The 18,923-nt window shown below is 24.1% G+C and overlaps 2 protein-coding genes and 1 long non-coding RNA gene across 3 annotated transcripts; 1 reads left to right on the top strand and 2 right to left on the bottom strand.

Annotated features, from left to right (window-relative positions):
* The first annotated feature begins 875 nt into the window (after nt 1-875).
* Nucleotides 876-18,046, top strand: LOC132923386 (utrophin-like). Its single transcript, XM_060987363.1, has 10 exons — nt 876-1,289; nt 1,399-1,540; nt 5,520-5,721; nt 5,981-6,227; nt 6,285-6,396; nt 7,897-8,060; nt 8,151-8,275; nt 12,929-13,027; nt 15,645-15,759; nt 17,353-18,046. The coding sequence occupies exons 2-10, from the start codon at nt 1,408-1,410 to the stop codon at nt 17,953-17,955; spliced, it is 1,800 nt and encodes a 599-aa protein (XP_060843346.1). The 5' UTR covers nt 876-1,289; nt 1,399-1,407; the 3' UTR covers nt 17,956-18,046.
* LOC132923402 (prolactin regulatory element-binding protein) lies at nt 2,587-4,109 on the bottom strand. Its single transcript, XM_060987385.1, has one exon. The coding sequence runs from the start codon at nt 3,979-3,981 to the stop codon at nt 2,845-2,847; it is 1,137 nt and encodes a 378-aa protein (XP_060843368.1). The 5' UTR covers nt 3,982-4,109; the 3' UTR covers nt 2,587-2,844.
* Nucleotides 8,281-11,769, bottom strand: LOC132923410 (uncharacterized). The gene is made up of 3 exons (XR_009661171.1): nt 11,630-11,769; nt 11,460-11,570; nt 8,281-8,644 (listed from the first exon to the last, which is right to left on the bottom strand). It is a non-coding gene; the product is annotated as an uncharacterized LOC132923410 (long non-coding RNA).
* Nucleotides 18,047-18,923: the final 877 nt, after the last annotated feature.

Genomic DNA, 18,923 nt, shown 5'->3' with positions numbered 1-18,923 from the left:
TATAGAATATCCCATCGCGATGCATTGGCTTTTTTTTGTAAATACAAAACATTAAAACATTCAAAACTATTATTTTAATAACGTGGAAAATAACGTCATAGTGTATTACTTCATAGAGATTACTTTCAAAAAGAAATTTCGTTACAACTGCTTTACTTTAAGTAAAATGTAATGAAACTACTGCTGCGTTACTGAAAAAATAATTTTGTTATAGTAATTTGTAATTTGCGTTACTTTAACGTTACTACCCAACACTGAGTATATATATAATTATCTTTTCCGTTCATAAGGATGTGAAAACCATTCAATTAAAAATGTGCAATGTAAACAAATAATCTACCAAAAATGGATTTATAAATATTAAATATAACACATAGGTATGTATATATATTAGGTATTTAGGTAGGTAGGTATATATTATTATTTATCAGATCATATTATCTATCTATACTATCTGACATCTTCAATCCCATAATCGTAACAAAAAAAAATAAACCGGTAACTATCTAATCATGCGTTATTTATACTTTCTTGAAATACCTATAGTTTTCATGCGATAGGGGAAAATAGGTGGAAATGCATGGGCGTAACTAGGATTTTATAGTTACAGAGGCTAGAGTCCTAGAAAACCAAAGTTAAAAATAATTTGATGGCTAATTGAGGGTAAAAAGTAAAACCTTATAGGGCTAAATACAAATACAGGGGCGCTAAGCTCCCCCTAGACCCCCTCCTAGTTACGCCGATGTGGAAATGAATATAGTGCCTAGTGCAAATGCCAAATCGTGAGTAGTAAGAAAAAAAATAGTATTCTGGTAGTGACCTCTAGCGGAGTCAAACATACCATTGTTTTAATTTTTCACGTCCATGACAGACGCAGGTGGTTTATGGAGCCTATCGTGACAAGTGCAGTTTCACAGCAATAATAATAATAATAATGTGGTTAAAATTTCAAACATTATCGTTCTTATCAGTCGTCTGTAACCGTTAAAAATTGTAAATTGGAATATTACCGTATAAGGAAAGGATGTCGTAATAATATATTGATATAGCATATAGCCGGTTGTCCGATAGTATTTACTAGTTACTACTTAGTATTCGTCAATCGTACGGATATTTAAATATTGTTTTTCCATGTCTGAAGGTGTCCTCGTCTTCGTTGTTGTAAATTATTGCAATACCCACACGTAGATGTCGAACCTACCGGACGTGGGCGAATTTATCAAAAGTTACTTCCGATTGAACTTTGATTACTGTTATTGATCCAGTCGACGCGCGACGATCGCGAACCGGTAAGTTTTTCATAACGTTTATTGTCATACTCGTCCTCGGAGTAATGGCCACGCACATATTGGTTAGTTGTCCAGTGGCTTTAATTTTTTTTTTTGGTTTGCTTTGTAGGTATACACAATGACTAGAATAATAACGACTGCGTCAGATGTGTATGATCGCATGTCTGAGTCTTTAAATGGTCACAACAACATTAAGTACATGCCATATCGCATTGCTCTGAAATTGACCGTCTTGCAAAAATATACTTGCTGTAAGTATACATTTTTTTTTATACTTAATTATAATATATATTAGTGATGTGATGTATCCACAGACTAAGATATAATATGATGTATATACGTCATATATCCTCGCTTAGGTCTTAGTCTATGATTTTATTTAACTTGTGAATAATTTATTCAACAGTACTAATTGAAAAGTAGTTATATTTTTTTAATAATACTGAACACCTATAAAGTTATTAATGATTTCCAAATAAATTTGTATTATGTACATATATTATTATAACTTTGCCCATTATATTATGTTTTTCAGATGGTTCCATATGAAAGATACAGTAGAAACTTTAGGTACCTACATAATTTCTTGTTTTCTATAAATATATTACCTATAGTATTACTTGTTTCAAAGTATAATAATTTTTTGTAGGGACTTATCTATTTATTAAAAATTACTTAACATGTAATAACTAAATTGTGTTCATGTTTGTTCATATTAAATGTCTAAAATAAAATAAATTTATCTGTATTTAATACAATATTCAGAAAACCTTTTATTTACAATTATAATTTTTGTAGGTAATTGTTTTAAATTTAAAATAACATACTTGGAATATGTAAGTAGGTAACTAACTCAAATTAGGCATTTACCTTATATTTTCTTACACTTATTCATATATTATATTAGTAACATATTTTTCAGCATGATTTTTTAAGTCTTCATAAGTTACCTAATTATTGTTTATTGCCAAAAATAGTTTTAAACCTTTATACAATTTAATTTAATTCTTTGGTGATATGACATGTATTTAAAAAAATCCCAAGTTTAATACTAGATTAAAATTATTATCCTATAAAAAATGTAGCTCAATAAATTAATATTAATTAATAAATTAATAGGTGCCTAAAAATTGAAAATAACTTTTTTTTTTTTAATTAAAATAATACAATGTATGATTGGCCAATGATTATTAATAACATTAAATTGCCATTTGTTGTTTATAATGTATTAAGGGATTATTAGGTATACAAGTATAAAAGTTATTTTTGGGGTAGGTAATTTATAAAACAAGGTAAATATAAGTCTTACCACATATATTGTAAGCTCAATTTGGTCAAAAATTGACTTTGTTCATATAATACAGGAAGATACAGGTAGACATATTTATGAATTAATGAAATATGCACAAATCATTCATTTAAAAATTAACCATAACTATTTTTACACTATTTAAATTTAATTAAAAATATTATAAAATATCTAGTTAACAGTATGAGCATAATTTTTAAAGATTTTTAATCATAACAAATATATATCTAAGTAATACATTTTTATTTACAAGATAAAAATAATAAAATAAAATAGCAGTAGGATGAAGTGTATTATGATGAACATTTTCCAATATGGGATTAATTGTATCGATGGTATACTATGAAGACACACACGGTTGTCTACTGATATTGATAATACTGCCGTTTTCATATCTGGCATTAAATCTTTATTCAAAAATTCTAATCCGGTAACAAACATAGCATGAACTTGTTTAACATTATAAATCATTTTTAAGTTACTTGCTTCATGTATACTAACACTTCCCGAATACATTGTACCCACAGCAATATATAACCCATCTGTACGCACTGCTAATGCTGATGTAGGCTCAGAAAACAATAACTCATAAATTATTTTATTATTTTCTGACCATCTTTGTAAGTATGATTTTTGTTTAGGACCATTTGCAATTGTGTATATATTATAAATAGGTTTATTTCCAATTACACCAAATTTACATCTTTTGAAAATTTGTTTATCATTATTTGAATCTGGATGAATAAGAGTTGATTGTACATTTGTAACAGTATTCCAATGATAAGCTTTTCCATCTTTTGCTACACTTACTATGAATTTACCATCTGGACTTATATCTATGTCATCAATTTCTTTAGTATGGCATTTGTATGTTTTTAATGGTTTAATATCTTTTGATTTAACTATTGGAAAGTTCCAAAGACGAATGCATCCATCAGTACCTCCAGTTACCATAAAGTTTCCATCATTATTAATTTTCACAATTCTTTGTAAAGGTTCATCTTCGTTGAAGTCTGTTAGTACTGATTCTCCTGTTTTTATTTCAAAGTTAATTTCTTTTCCTGCTTTACCATTATGAAATGTTGGTTCTATTATTATATCAGCCATATATTGTCGACAACTATCATTCTCATTTGCTGCAATATAAACTGTATTACCATTAATATGTGTACAACAATTCATAATTACATTTGGACCGCTATCATGGCGAATTACTTTTGTCATTGATATAGTTTTACCATCTCTATTTAACTTGAATACTTCAAATCCATTAGCTATACCAGTTTTGCTAGAACCACCACCACCAGCCACTAGTATATAGTTCTTGAGGAATGTTTGAATTGAATACATTGGCAGGTTGGTTGTAGTGACCACTTGAGACATGTTTATAAATGTATTGAAAATTATTTATTTTATAACTGGAATGTAATTAAAAAAAAATTCAAATTTATTTTAGTATTTACTTTTAGTGTTTTGCTTTGATGTCAAAACGTTATCATTTTTATCATTATATAGTGATAAAAAAACCAGTGCTAACATTTTAGAAATACTTTATGTTCTAATAATAAATAATTGTTTCAAAAATATATTTTGCAAAATAATTGTTCAGAAAGATTTTCAAGAAGAAAATTTTGATCATATAATATGTATCAATATGTAGAGAAGAGTATTCTTGATAATTATGTACCTTTGTTTCTATTAATACATTTTGTTAATACCTTTTACCTGTCATATTGCAAATGTGTAATTCATTGAATGCAAAGTACAAGAATACAAGATTACATTAACAAATTAAAATTTTTCCTTGAAAATAAATACTATTTAAATATTAATATAGTTTAATTTAAAAAAAAAAAAAACATTGATGTAAAGTATTTTTTTCATGTTTATAATATTACAACAATCAATAATTTCATTGAGATTTACAAATCATAGAAATTTATAATCCAACTATTAAAATACATTTTTTTGTTACTTATAGTATAGGCCAGGAGTCACCACAACTAATTTCTACAGAGGTCCGTTTTGAAACCTTATCATACTGGCCGCGGTTCCTATAAAAGTCTTAATAATTTACACACGTTAATAAATACATTTTTTAAAAAATTAGTATTTATATTGATTGATTTCTACATTTGTTTAATACAGATTAATTTAATTTTTGTCGTAATATAAATTTTATATGACACACTTATAATTTGTACTTATTTATATTTTAACAATTTTAAAATCTGCTTTGCGGACAAGGGTCCGTAAAAAAAGTGTTTGCGGTCCGCATCCTTATGCAGTGACCCCTGGTATAGGTAATAATGCATGATCATTTTTAGTGATAAAAGTCATTCAATAGTTTGAATATGATATTAAAGCTATTTATGGATTTCAAATGACCTTACATTTTTAACATATTGATGAGATAGGTAACTTATTGTTTTCAAATATGTATGCATTAACGTAATACATTAGGTATTAAATTAATTTTTAAAACTTATTAATTTAAAATTAAAACTTGTGTTTTATTAAATTTAAATTATTTGATAATTAAAAGAATAATAAGAGTAGAAATAGTTTAAAATAGTTAAGAGTAAGTTTAGAGTATATTATTATCTGGGTATACCTATTATAAAATTACCAAAATATATTTTCTCATTCAAAATTAAATACCTTAAACAGCTTAAACACTTATAACTCTTATGTAAAAATGTGATATAGCTTAAATTGTTATTTTATTTTTTTTTGGTACAAATTTAACTATGGTTTATCTTAACTTCAGCTTTTCATTTTTGTACCTACTTTTCAAAATATTGTGTTCTGTAGTTAATCATTGATTTTATTGAATTTTACTAATTTATTACTCTCTTATCTATTAAATTAAAATTCTTAATGCAAACATACATTTTTAATCATTTTTCTCTGTATTTTAGTGGATAAAGTGTCATTGTACATCATAAATGGTGTTTATGAACAACATAAAGGAAAAAACCTGAATCTGATCGATAAGGTTGTGTTAGATGATATTGTATCTGATATCTATTTCGCAGTCCAAAAAGAGTACTCAGATTTAACCTTTGATGGAGAAATAGTATCTAATGTTTTAGTTCAGTTATTGGGTCAAATATTTTCAAAGTGAGTTGAAAAAAAAATATTTAAATATTTTTGTATTTATACATTTTATTATTAATTAAGTTATGTTTGATATTTAATTATTGTATGTAGTGAATATAATATAAACTTAATACATTGCTTGCTTTGTATATTGTATGATAGTCATTCCTCTTTATTACCTATGTATTCTAAATGATCCTACTTCTATACATTGCATTGCTTAATTTTAAATGTAATAGTTTAACAGTTATTAATTATGTTGTTTAAAATATTTTTTCAGGTATACAAATAAACAAATAAATTTAAGATCTGCACTAACTGTCATAGCTTGTTTATCATGTGATAGACTTCGTGTACGATTGGGTTATATGTTCCAGTTAAATTGTCTTAAAAATGAACTTGGATTAACAAAAGAGTGTTTTAGAAATTTTTTAAGGGATCTCAGTTTATTACTAAACTTTTTATCAGAAAAAAATGTGTTTGAGTCCTCTTCAATTAATAATATAATTGATAATTGCTTCCAAAATGTAAGTAAGTAGTAACAGAATAAATATGTATAATATATAATTGCTTAATTTTTTTAGTTAAAAAACCCAAATTATATGACCGAAGCTGAATTCATGCAATGGTTTATGACTGAGCCACCAGTATTAGAATGGTTACAAATATTATATAGAATAAAAATGGCAGAAAATGGTAAGGTTAAAAGATTAAATTATGAGAGTGATATTTTAATTAAAAATACTTTCATTTTTAGGTCTAATATAAGTTAGACTCTTAGCCAAGATCTGCATAATAGTTCTAAACATATGATTATATTATATTATAATAACATACAATTTGAAGTGTGTTATTATAATATTAATAGATAATAAAATATTATACCTGATTATTATATTATTATTCATGCTTATAATCATAGATTTACTGATAAATATAATATGTTTAAATAAACTAATTATATTTATTATCAAGAGGATATCACAACCGCATATGTTGTTTTTGCCTTATAAACATGAAGTATACCACATTTTCAATCAGCAGTTTAAATTTTATTTTATAAGCTAAAATATTAGTGAATTGACCCATTATCTAATTATAAGCTAAAACCATTATCTGTGTTGTATCATTGGTTATTTTTTTTGATATTTTAATTTTTATTGGTCAGTTACGAGTATGCGAAATATTAATATATAAATATGTTCATAATTAACTTGAAAATTAAACTATTGTAAGAAACTGGCAAAATAACAAAAATAACTATGTTACTTTTTTTTTTTTTTTTTAAATCCAAGTATATTTACTATCTGTAATATTACTATACACAATAAGTAAATTTTGTAGCGTGGAAACCCTCTGACTTAGGTAGATGTTACCATTAAGTTTAATATTTATCATACTCTAATATGTAAGCTAAAAACATAATATTAAAATTGCTGATTGTAAATTTTAGTATGAATTATGCTTTTATACAATAAAGACAACAAATTTGGATATGTTATTTTTTTAAATTTATATGAGCTGACTATTTATTAAAGTGTTAAAATTCGAGTAACTTTAGTTTCATTTAGCTATACATGAAAAATATAATCAATCCATTTTAATAATCAAAAATTAATTTACTGAAAAAGCAAGCATACCTCAGATTAGTTGGATTTTTTTATTTAAAAAAAAAAAGAAAACTTTATTTAGATTTCAGTAGATTAAATTCTTAGTTAACTTTAAAAAGCTATAGTATAATACAAACCAACAAATTAAAAACCACAAACATTTGTATTATATTGATATTATTATTTATTTTTAAATTAGAGTTTAATCCAATTAGGGCCTGATTGGCTTGGTGAGCTACCAAAGAAAATTCGATGGGCCACTTAAAATATGGAATGGTTTTGAGTGTTTGGTCGTATTTTTTTTTCTTTTATTATGGTGATAAATTAGTACTAACATTGGTAGAAAATATAATTGATTAGAATTATATAAACTGTGTAGTAGTTGTAGCTGTAATCAAATTCGGTAGGCTGATACCTTGCCAATCCGGCGCTGAATTCAACCAGCACAAAGTATTTATTTAAAAAAAAAAAAATAATCAAAATCTGACTATTTCATGAGGCGTGAAAGTTTTTATTGTATGACAAGCTTTTTGTACTAAAATATGTTAGCTCTGACACTCATAATAAAAACTATTATTTTTTTCAGTCAATCATGAAGTGAACTGTAAAGTTTGCAAATTACCTGTGATAGGATTACGCTATTTTTGTTTAAAATGTGTAAATTATAATCAGTGTCAAAACTGTTTCTTGATTGGTGCCACTAATAAAAAACATAAATTAAAACATGCTATGCAAGAATATTGTTGGATGGTTGGTATATTAGATAATATTTTATTTATTATTCTCTAAAAGAAACCTTGTCAATACAATTTTAATGTTTATTCTTATTGTAATTTTTAGGAAACACCTCAACAGTTATACACACAATATTTAAAATCCTATTTAGGAAGAATTTTTGGTTTAACATCTAAAATTCGATATCTTCCTGTTGAGATGCCTATTGATGTCATTGAAATAAAACAAAAGTAAATATACTTCATATATTTTATTATATTTAACAAATTATTATGTGATATCTGATCTTATTTATTGTATTCACTTTTTAAAAGAAAAATTTAATTATTATTGATATCATATGATGCATAATTCTTGTGATACAATTACTATACAACTTTTCATTGCCAAAAACATAGAAATTGGTCTATATATATTTAATATACATGGTAATATTACATGTGTTTATTATATTTCTATAAGTATTTTCAAAGTATTTTTGATACATTTTGAGACTTTTTTTCCTCTTTTGATTTTTTTTTTCTTGAAATAGTTGGTTTTGTAATAATCATATTTCTATAATCATCTTGTGAGTAATCTATTGTAATTCTGTTGTTAGGCTAAAAATGTAAATTCCATGATTAGTTATGGTTATTTAATATTCAAAATCATATAATTAATTAAGTAAAATTAATTTTGATGAACAAATTTTTTTAAATGTTTTCTATAAACAAAATAATATTTTATGAACAAGTTTTCAGTTATTTAATGTTAGTTTAGATATTTTGCTTTATTCAATATTTTTCTTCTATTTTATATAACAATTTTATTAAACAATTTTTAATTATTTCTGATGAATTAGTTAAAATTATTTTATTTTAATGTTAGACAACAAATATGATTATTTAATAATTTAAGTTTATAAAAATAACATCTATAGTTAAAAATTGATAATTTTTAAAAACATTTATTTAATTTATTACCACAAATAAATCCATTGATGTATTATTAATGTTAAGAATTTAAAATAAATAACCGAAATACTAGTTTGTGAAAATAATCATGTTCTATGTTTAAAAATTAGATCACTGTCACAATTAATTTTGTTTAGATATATTATTATTAACTAATATGTTTTATTATTACCTTAAAAAGTTAATATCTTTTGAAATTCATAAACTTAAAAATCAAAATTGTAAACTTGGTTAAACATAGTTTTTTAAAAAAAATTGTTTTTACATAAACTAGTATGCTGCATTATTTTATTGAACTATTGCATTACCATTAAGACATTTTAAAATTAATTTTTTAGTTCTATATCACTATTTAGTCTTAACTTCAATTTTTACAAGGTATATTTGAATATACGGTCATTTGTAATTATAATTATCTAAAAATAGTCTAAAAAAATTTAAAAATAATCATTAACATTTTATACAAAGACTATATTATACTAAATAGATTATTATTCATAAATAATATATATTAATATGTCCTAGTAACTTCATGCAATCATGCAATTTATATTTTCTTAAAGAGTAATTTTCATATCATGAAATGTATCTTTCACACTTTGTAAATTACAAAAATGATAATTTCAATTTTACTTCATGCAATTGTTTTTTTATAATGTGGTCATTGACTTTATGAAAAAGACAATTAATTATTGCATTTAATTATTATAATTATTATTTATTTACATAATAGACAGCTATTAATTATTTTTAAAATCAAAATACCTATTTTAATACTATTCAAGATTTTGTACATCAGCTAACTTATACATAATCATATTTAACATTTTTCTATTAAGTTTAATAATCTAATAATGTAAAAATGTAAATATATTTTATTTAAAAAAGGGAAAAACGAAGTTTATATATGTATATTATATTTTAATTCAATTTTTATTTATTTAATTTGAACACCAAGTTATGACAATGGCTGTTATATTTCCTATTAACTTATATACATGCCCATTGTTTAGTGTTAAAAGCATTTATATGAACTGAAACCCATGACTTGATACACATTAGTTTTATTATCTGAGTATCTAAAATCTGTAAATTCTATTGGTTTTGATAAACGTCATATTTAAAATGCACAATTATCATGTTATATTCTACATTAACACATTTTTCATTCTCACATAGTCCAATTCTGGAAATATGCAGTATGTCACAACAAATTTTATTTTAGATAAGCAAAAATAATAAAATGTATTGTAAAAAATGAAATTGTACAAAGTGATATCAGGAAATTAACATATTTTGTGACATGCATATTATTGTTTAGATTGACATATGTTTGTTATAAAGGTATATCATGATATAAAACACCGGCTTTACCAGTGCTCATAGTCTTGCCTAATATGTATTAAATAATTAAAAATTAGTAATTTCATTATAGGCTATTATAATATATTAACTACTTTTTTTATTTTATAATAAATAATTTTTTTTATGATTAATTAATTTGACTTAATTATTTATAAATATTAGAATATTAAATATTACTAATTACAACATATCTTTAATTTTCATACATATACACCTATAATTTATGGATGTTTAAAATTAGGTATGATTTTAAATATTACATAATTAAATAATAATAAAGAATATTTCCCAGAATATTTAATTATACTTAAGTTAAATCATGATAATAATTGTAATAATTTCACAAAGTGAAAGATCATTGTGAAAAATTTACCCAATATCAAACTATGAAAAAGCCATTTCCATTTCATAAAATATACAATAATATTTATGAAAGATCAACAAAATAGCTACAACATAAATATATATATATATATATATATATATATACATAAAAAAACATTGTTCTTAATTGGTATACATCCTGTAATTGTTTTAAAATTAGAGTATTTGTAATTTAAAAATGTTTAACATTTATAATATAATATATTAATATATATTCAAAATAATTACAGTATTCTAAATAAATATAAGTCAATTAGTAATAATTAAAGAATTATTTAAATAATTATAGTTATCTCGTATATTATATTGATGTAGAAACAATAGTAGAAAACTATAATATAATCTGTTATCCATTATTTATAAAATATTAAATTTGTGAACTTTTTAATTAATCGATTAAATTTAAAAACAATCAGCATTTGAACTCTAGTTATCTTGTAATTATTTAGAAATTTAAAGTTTCTACATTTTAGCTAATGATTTTAAAATTATTTTTATTAAGCTTATTATTTATAGAATTCTTTAAATTTTAAAGTATAATATTTGTATCAAAAAAACTACTAAGAAAAAAAATTCTCAGTAGTTAAGTATTAGATATCATAAAACAAAATACATATCAATTATAATTTAAATAGAAAGAAAAAATAATATTTGTATTCGTGTAAGAATAAAATCAATTATTATAAAGACTGAATATTTTAGTAAAACTCACTGTTCGTAAAATATTTTGCTGTAAAACATACTGACGGATGTCTTCACATTCTTGTCCATTATTATAATTACTAGGTAAAGTTAAATTTATTTGTGAATATATTACACTATCCTATTAAAAAAAAATAATAAAGTATTTTTTTTTAAATAAATGTCTAAAAAATATCTTACCATAATATAAAAATGTTGTAAAAATATTTAAGTAGTTCTTTATTTTTATACTAGAAATTAAATTAATATTGAATAATATATTATTATGTTTTTGACAAACAATATTTTGATAGTTAGGTAACTATTACTTTTAAACTTAAACTTACTAGTGGGTTTGTTTATAGATATTGATTCAATTTTAAGCATGTTTTTTTAGTTTATCGTCTTTATTGCTTTAAAAAAGAGGGGAGGACATTGGTAATAAATAATAATTGATAACATAAGTGTGTTAATGAAAATTAATTTAATTGTCCAGTTAAATTATTTTTTAATTGTTTTATTTTGTGTATATACATTTAATGTACAGATTATATTTAATTATTTGATTTTTTTTTTAATTTAATAAAAATGTATCATGATAAAAGTAAAGTAAACTAAAAAAAAGACAGAAACTATGACATTGATGATTTAAATATTTTTTAGTTATACTACTTAAATGATTATTTTTAAACAATTGAGATTATATAAATTATCTTGTTTTAGCTCTTTTCAAGTACTTTTATGATGTATGTAATATATTAATATATTGTTAAATATTTACTACAAGAAAAAAAAAATAGCGAATATAATACTAATGTGTAAGAAGTTTTGGTTCGTGTATATTATTATATCAATCATAATATAATTGTTATATAATATATTCAACCAATATTTGTCTTTGGATTTATATTAAAACAAGTACCTATTTAACAAATTAAACATAGCTTATATATTAGATTTAATTATAAAATACTAATGAAGAAATAAACTAAATGGAAATAAATAATATTTAAAAAATTTTCAACATCTATATTCATATATCATACTTGGCTTACTACATTCTTAGTTTATTATTTAATTTTAATTTTATTTAATTTTAAACTCCATACGGCTTTTACAATATAGTACATATTAATGAAATACACATAATGACATATTTATATATATAATAACACATTGATTATCTATAAATTAAATTATACAGTATTTAATATTTTAATATTATATAGTAAGCTCCAGAAAGTTAAATATAACAGAACAAAAACTCAAATTAGAAAAAATTTTTAACTAGTTTGACTATTAACTAAAGACAAAGCTCTCTTTAGAGAGTCATCATCCAAATAATTTCTTGTCACTGGTTTATATTATAAATAACTTCTCTTTACCAAATACCATACAACATTTTCTATTAAAAATAAAATTGATTAACTTTTGTATAATTGTTATTGTCAAGCGTGATGTACCTTTTAATATACTTTTTTTCAATTTTTTTTTTTTTAGTGTTAAGGAAACGAGTAGTATTTCAATTGATTCCATTGCTGTCAAATCACCTCGTCAAGAATTGCAGAGTGTTATATCACAAATAGAAAGAGAAAATAGGTACGGAAATATTATCTATAATAATAAATTAATTTTTGAAATAATAAATCTTTGATTGAATAGAAAACTGCATATATTTAAAAATAATGTAATTGAATAATATACATCAACAAAAAAATTAATTCTGTTAAATATTTTATTGGTAGAGTTCTCAATATTTAAAATTAAAAGCACGTGTAAAACTATAAAAATATTTAACTAACATTTTTTAATTATTACATTTGGTAATTTCTATATAGGTTTATACAACATAATTTTTTATTAGTCTATATTTAGATTATGCTGAACATAATTTTAAAATCAATACACTTATTTATATATTTATAGAAAATATAACAAAAATATTTTAAATCTTGAGCAGAGCAACAAATGTATGATTTTGCAATGATGTGTTGTTTTATTTTATGGGTCTACAATTTATATTAGAATAATTGTTCAATTTTTAACTTTGGGAGTGGTAGCAAATTAGATTTAGTTGGTACTTTTGAGAAGTCAAAATTTATTATCATGTATAATTATATTCTATAGGTATACAATTTAATTGATAAAAATGAATTTAAAAATGTTACTAATTATTAAATAAATTACTTAATAGCATTATGAGTACATATTATCTTAAAATATATTTATTAGTTAATTGGTATAATGTTTATATGGAAATATCAAATAAGTATATTCTTTTTTTTATTTAAATATTTATTAATAATAACATGAATACATTATTATTTATTAGTAAAATTTTGGTACAATTTTTAAATTTATAATTTTTGAATAATTTAGCATAAAATATTATTTTATATTTTTATTATTAAATTATATTAACTCGGTTCCTATTAACTTAATGACTGGCCAGGACATAGAGATTGTGCTGACCAAACTAGGATAATTGGAAAACAGCGTATATTATTATATATTTCAAAAGTTAAATATAGTTAGCAATGAATAATCTTACTGGGGTAGTCCGGTAGTGTTGTATAGAAAAATGAAAAAAAATTTTAAAGCATTTTATTAAATTACTGTTTATTTAATGAAAACGAATTTATAGAGTTTATAAATTGATTTTATGTTTTATTCACTCATGAAACATAATATATAAATATTTTATCAAAAATAAATACCGCCTAGTATTTTTGTTTGATCTTTTATTTAAATTTTAATGGTTGAACTATTTATGATTAAAGAAAAAAATAGTTAAAAGGTGAATGGTTAATTATTGTTTCAAGCTTAACAGTGTAAACGTATTAAGACATAAAATAACTATTCACAAAATAGTCATGGAAATGTATATCTTTTTTAATATGATTATTAAAATGATAAAATTTAATATTTTTTTTTTGTTAAATAAATGGGGGAACCATATTATTAAAAATAAAATAAAATCCATTTTAGAAACACGATATATTACATAATATGTATTATATTAACTTTATAAAAGTTATTTTCTGCGGTTGCAGCGGTACTTTTTTGTAGCACTAAAAAAGCTTAACTCTTCAATATTTAGTCTGGTTTCTGGTAACACATTGCATTTATTTTTAGCTACAGGTCAAAAAATAAAATTACAAATATTAATATGAATACAAAATTGATTTTGTTGTTTAGTATTTCAAAAACGATTAACTGTTGTTTAAATTAAAAATGTTCATAAATTATTTTTAATAAAATATTTCAGACTTAATATACTTTGTAAAATATTTATCATTAGCAGTTATTTTACGTTAAACCAAAACGGATAAGTAATTAGTAATTTCCGTTTATTATATATGGCACGTGCAATATTAAAAATCATGAGAACTAGCGAACGGATAGTCACATGTGAATTTTAGTGGTATCATTTTTTTTCGTCGTTGTAGCCAGTAGTTATACTAGTATTAGTATGTACTATAGTTTAAGTCAAAGCGAATTTGTTGAGTTGGATCTTGGATGGTCCTTTAATAGACGTTGATAAAAAGATTTTTCTCGGTGAAAAAGCTTGAATGTAATACAACTTTCTTTAAAAGCTATTCTTATAGTAATTTAAAAAAATATTGAAATTGGATATTAATAACCTCAAATAACAACTTTAGGTACTGTATTGTAATTAATGTAGTTCAAAAAAAATTATTCGAAAAGACTTGAAAGTTTTCCACATTATATATATAATATGTTTAATGTATAGGGATATTTTCAAAAGATTTAATTACTCAAACCTCGTCAGTATTGAATTATACCGCAATAAACTAATAACAATAATATAATTTAAAGTTATATAAATTTATTATAAAATACCTATGATGAATTAAATTTGTATTTTATATTTCTTTAACGCGTCCATTAACTGTTACATACTCAATGATTAGATATATTTAAAACATGCATACCCTTGATACAGTTGAGATTATACTAATTATTTACTTATGTTTGAAACTTATAAATATATGAGCACAACATAACGAGTACCCATGCAGGTTATTTATTTTATATTTATGACCCAATTTTTGGTCTGTATACATATTTTAGTTTTATAAAACTAAATTTTTTCAATTTATTTTCGTTGTAAATGTACAATATGGTATAATAATTATAAATTTCATATTTATATTGTATAACTTATAAATAATGAATTTATTATGTATTTCAGACTGTTGGAGATTGAAGTCAATACGTTGAAACGTGGTGACTCTCAGTTCGAAGCATTTTTAGACCAACATCGGAGCAAAATCGAAAGACAGTTGATACGTCTAAAACATTTAAAGGTGGTTAATATTTTAATATATAAAATAAATCTATGTTTAGTTTTTTTACTTAAATTTAGTGTAATTTATTATATTACAAATTATATCTACTACATATTCAACTAATGTTTTTCAGCGTTACTTTAAAACTAACAAATTATTGAGAGAATGAGAGGCATTTTCTAACGGAGCAATAAATGTGTTGATTTTACAATAGTGTGTTTTTTATGTTTGAAGACAATTTTGATAGTAAATAAAATGTTTCAATATATTTTCTGATATAAGAAAGTGCATCTAGTTGGTACTTAGAGTATTCAAATTTCTCGCACTTTTCGTAATAATTTACTAATTTATTTTTACGCAAAATAATTTTTTTTTTCAAAATTAATTTTGTTTTTTGTATCAATTTTTATAGAGTTTCAACTACTCTGCAGGTTATTAGTTTACAATAATGTTATTAATAACAATAATAATATAAAAGTTTACACCATGAGACTAAATATAACGGAATGGAATTTTACAATAGTTATGTTTAGGTATATAAGATGAAAGAGAAAAATAAGTTGAATAGAATTAAATAATTTAGTTATTTTTAAGAATTGAATGATTTTAGTGGTGTTTTCTTGGTCGGGTTCTAGTTCTTCTTGAAGATGTTTCGTAATATGATTGTTCTGGTAGCTGCATAGTTTCGACTGTGTAGTAGGACATGTTTTACGGTTATAAGAATTTCCACACAGGTTGAAGCATAAGCCTGGATTTTTATGCCTCATGAAGTACGTCTTTTGGTAAAGAATGTTGGCCAAGGACATTGATTAAATATACTAGTATATTAAATCAATGTCAAGGGTTTATTAATAATTGTATTACATTGAGTTTTGTATGTAGGTATGTATGCCCAACGTTGTTGCTACTATTGTAGTGCCATCGTATGGCTCCCTTGATATAAGTTAAAGAACAGATTTGGGCCTAGGTGGTTTCAAGTTAATTTATGATTCCTTTGCCGCAGATGTTAACTATCTCATTGCTGAGAATTCCAATATGGCTAAGAATCCATATCAGCATATAACGTTTTGATTATTATAACTAAGGAAAGAAATCTGATTTTGTATTATTCTGGATATGGTGTTTGGTTGTTTTATATTATGAATATGGAAACTCTTTAGAGCACTTGGGGAGTATGAGGGGCTTTGTCTATTTTATTTTGTTTATTCATTTGATATTTCTAGTGGTGAGAAATCATGCAGGCATCTACTGTGTAAATTGAACAGAAATTTGGAGTTTGAACATTTGTATTGTTGAAATAATATATCGGAAATATACCGATACTGGTTTCAATTTTAGATTCTTCTGTATAACTAGAGTAATCCTGGTTGGTCTACTAGTTATAAATGAACAGTTTTCTTACTAGCGTAAAAACATAAATACAATTTTATGAAATATGAAAATTAAATATGATATTTGGTATTTGTTTACGATACACAAATAACAACGGAATGAATTAGTAGCTATGGGTGACTTGTAAGACATGTAAGGTGACTGTTGAAAAAACGTTTTAAAGAAATTACTCATATCTGAGTAATAAATAATAATAATAATATTCTATATATATTATAGAACCATTTGAGCGGTACGTTCGGACGTGGAAAGATGAAGCGTATGCAAAGCACGCCTCTCATCGTGTCAAGACCCGATAGTAAAGGTAATGGGATCCCCGCGGTCAACCTGAGTCCAATATTTTCTGCCGAGGCGTCATCGCGCACTGTTCGTAGCTGCTCTGGTCTGGATGCACTTAGTACGTTGTATGGTGAGAGGACGGCTGGAGAAGGTTTGGTCTCTGAACCGAACGAGTTTTCTTACTGGCTGGGTCCGAAAATTGCCGCCGCCAAGAACCGAGAATTGGACGGAACTTATATCGAAAAACCAGTAAACACCGACAAAGAAAACGATGCTGCAGTGGCTGTTGCCGTGCCAGCCAGATCCGAGTCCGAACCGCCATCGTCAGTTTTATCCGATATTCTGAACAGGCAGTCAAGTGGTGGTGGTGGTGGGGGCCTTAAGTCTCCCGACAAAATTTCCATTACGGTTAACAAACAGTCGTCGGTGTGGCTCAACGCTAGTAGAGACTACGCCAGAGAGCCAGTTGATGACAAGGACATGGACGAATTGCACACCGAACTAGATAAGATTTTGGACCAGTTACAGAAACTCGTAACTTAGATATAAATAAAAAAACAACTAACGTTTATTTTTTTCCTATTAAATTTAATTTTGCACTCTATAATATTGTATAATATGTATATATATAATATATATACATATTATATACAATATACATGTATTATATTTAGCATAACAACTACTATATAGTATTACTATATTTAAAATAATTTTATTTATTTATATATTATTGAGAGAACACATATTTTAAGAGTGAATTAGAATACTTTTAAAATACATATTTTACAATTACATTTTTATAAAATTCATAAAACTAATTTTTTTTTAATACAATTGTATTTTGCCGTTTTGGTATTCCTTTAGGTACATTTCTTTAGATGCTTTCCTATTATAATATTTCACAACAATATATATATATTAGATGGTCTATACAAAATGTTAGATAGGTAGGTACTTAAAAACCGTATAAGAATGTTAGGTGTTATAGTCATGTCAAGTGCGATGACGAACAATATTAATTCGTGTTTTAATAGTAGGTATGTTCTGCGGTCGATGCCGGTATGGAGGTGATGGGGATTGTTTTGGTAAATCTAAACAAAAATGATCGGTCAATGTGACGTCGAATGATTTTATTAACTTCTATACTGGTGTGTTAATCGGTGCAAAAAAACTGACAATCTGAACCTTAACTACTGCATTTACAGTATGTGCTGGAAAACGATAGGTTGAAATGATTGAATATGACGTTAAAAACATGCTGTAAATGATTTAAATTTTACGTAGAGAATTGTTTATTAAAAACTTGTTAAATGTATGAATCTTAACTAACAATTTGTCTTAGAAAAGGCGAAATTCAATAAATTACACCCATAACATAATCTCTATGTATAAATCGTTTTTAGTATGCACTAATAATTATCGGTTTACTATTGCGCATCGAATGAATACCCAAAGCCCTAATGCTACGTGTATATTTGGTTCGAATTTTTCGATTTTTCGGTAATAAA

The sequence above is a fragment of the Rhopalosiphum padi genome, chromosome 1, assembly GCF_020882245.1.
Source record: "Rhopalosiphum padi isolate XX-2018 chromosome 1, ASM2088224v1, whole genome shotgun sequence".
Classification (NCBI taxonomy): Eukaryota; Metazoa; Arthropoda; class Insecta; order Hemiptera; family Aphididae; genus Rhopalosiphum; species Rhopalosiphum padi.
This window is presented reverse-complemented; position numbering and strand designations above follow the sequence as displayed.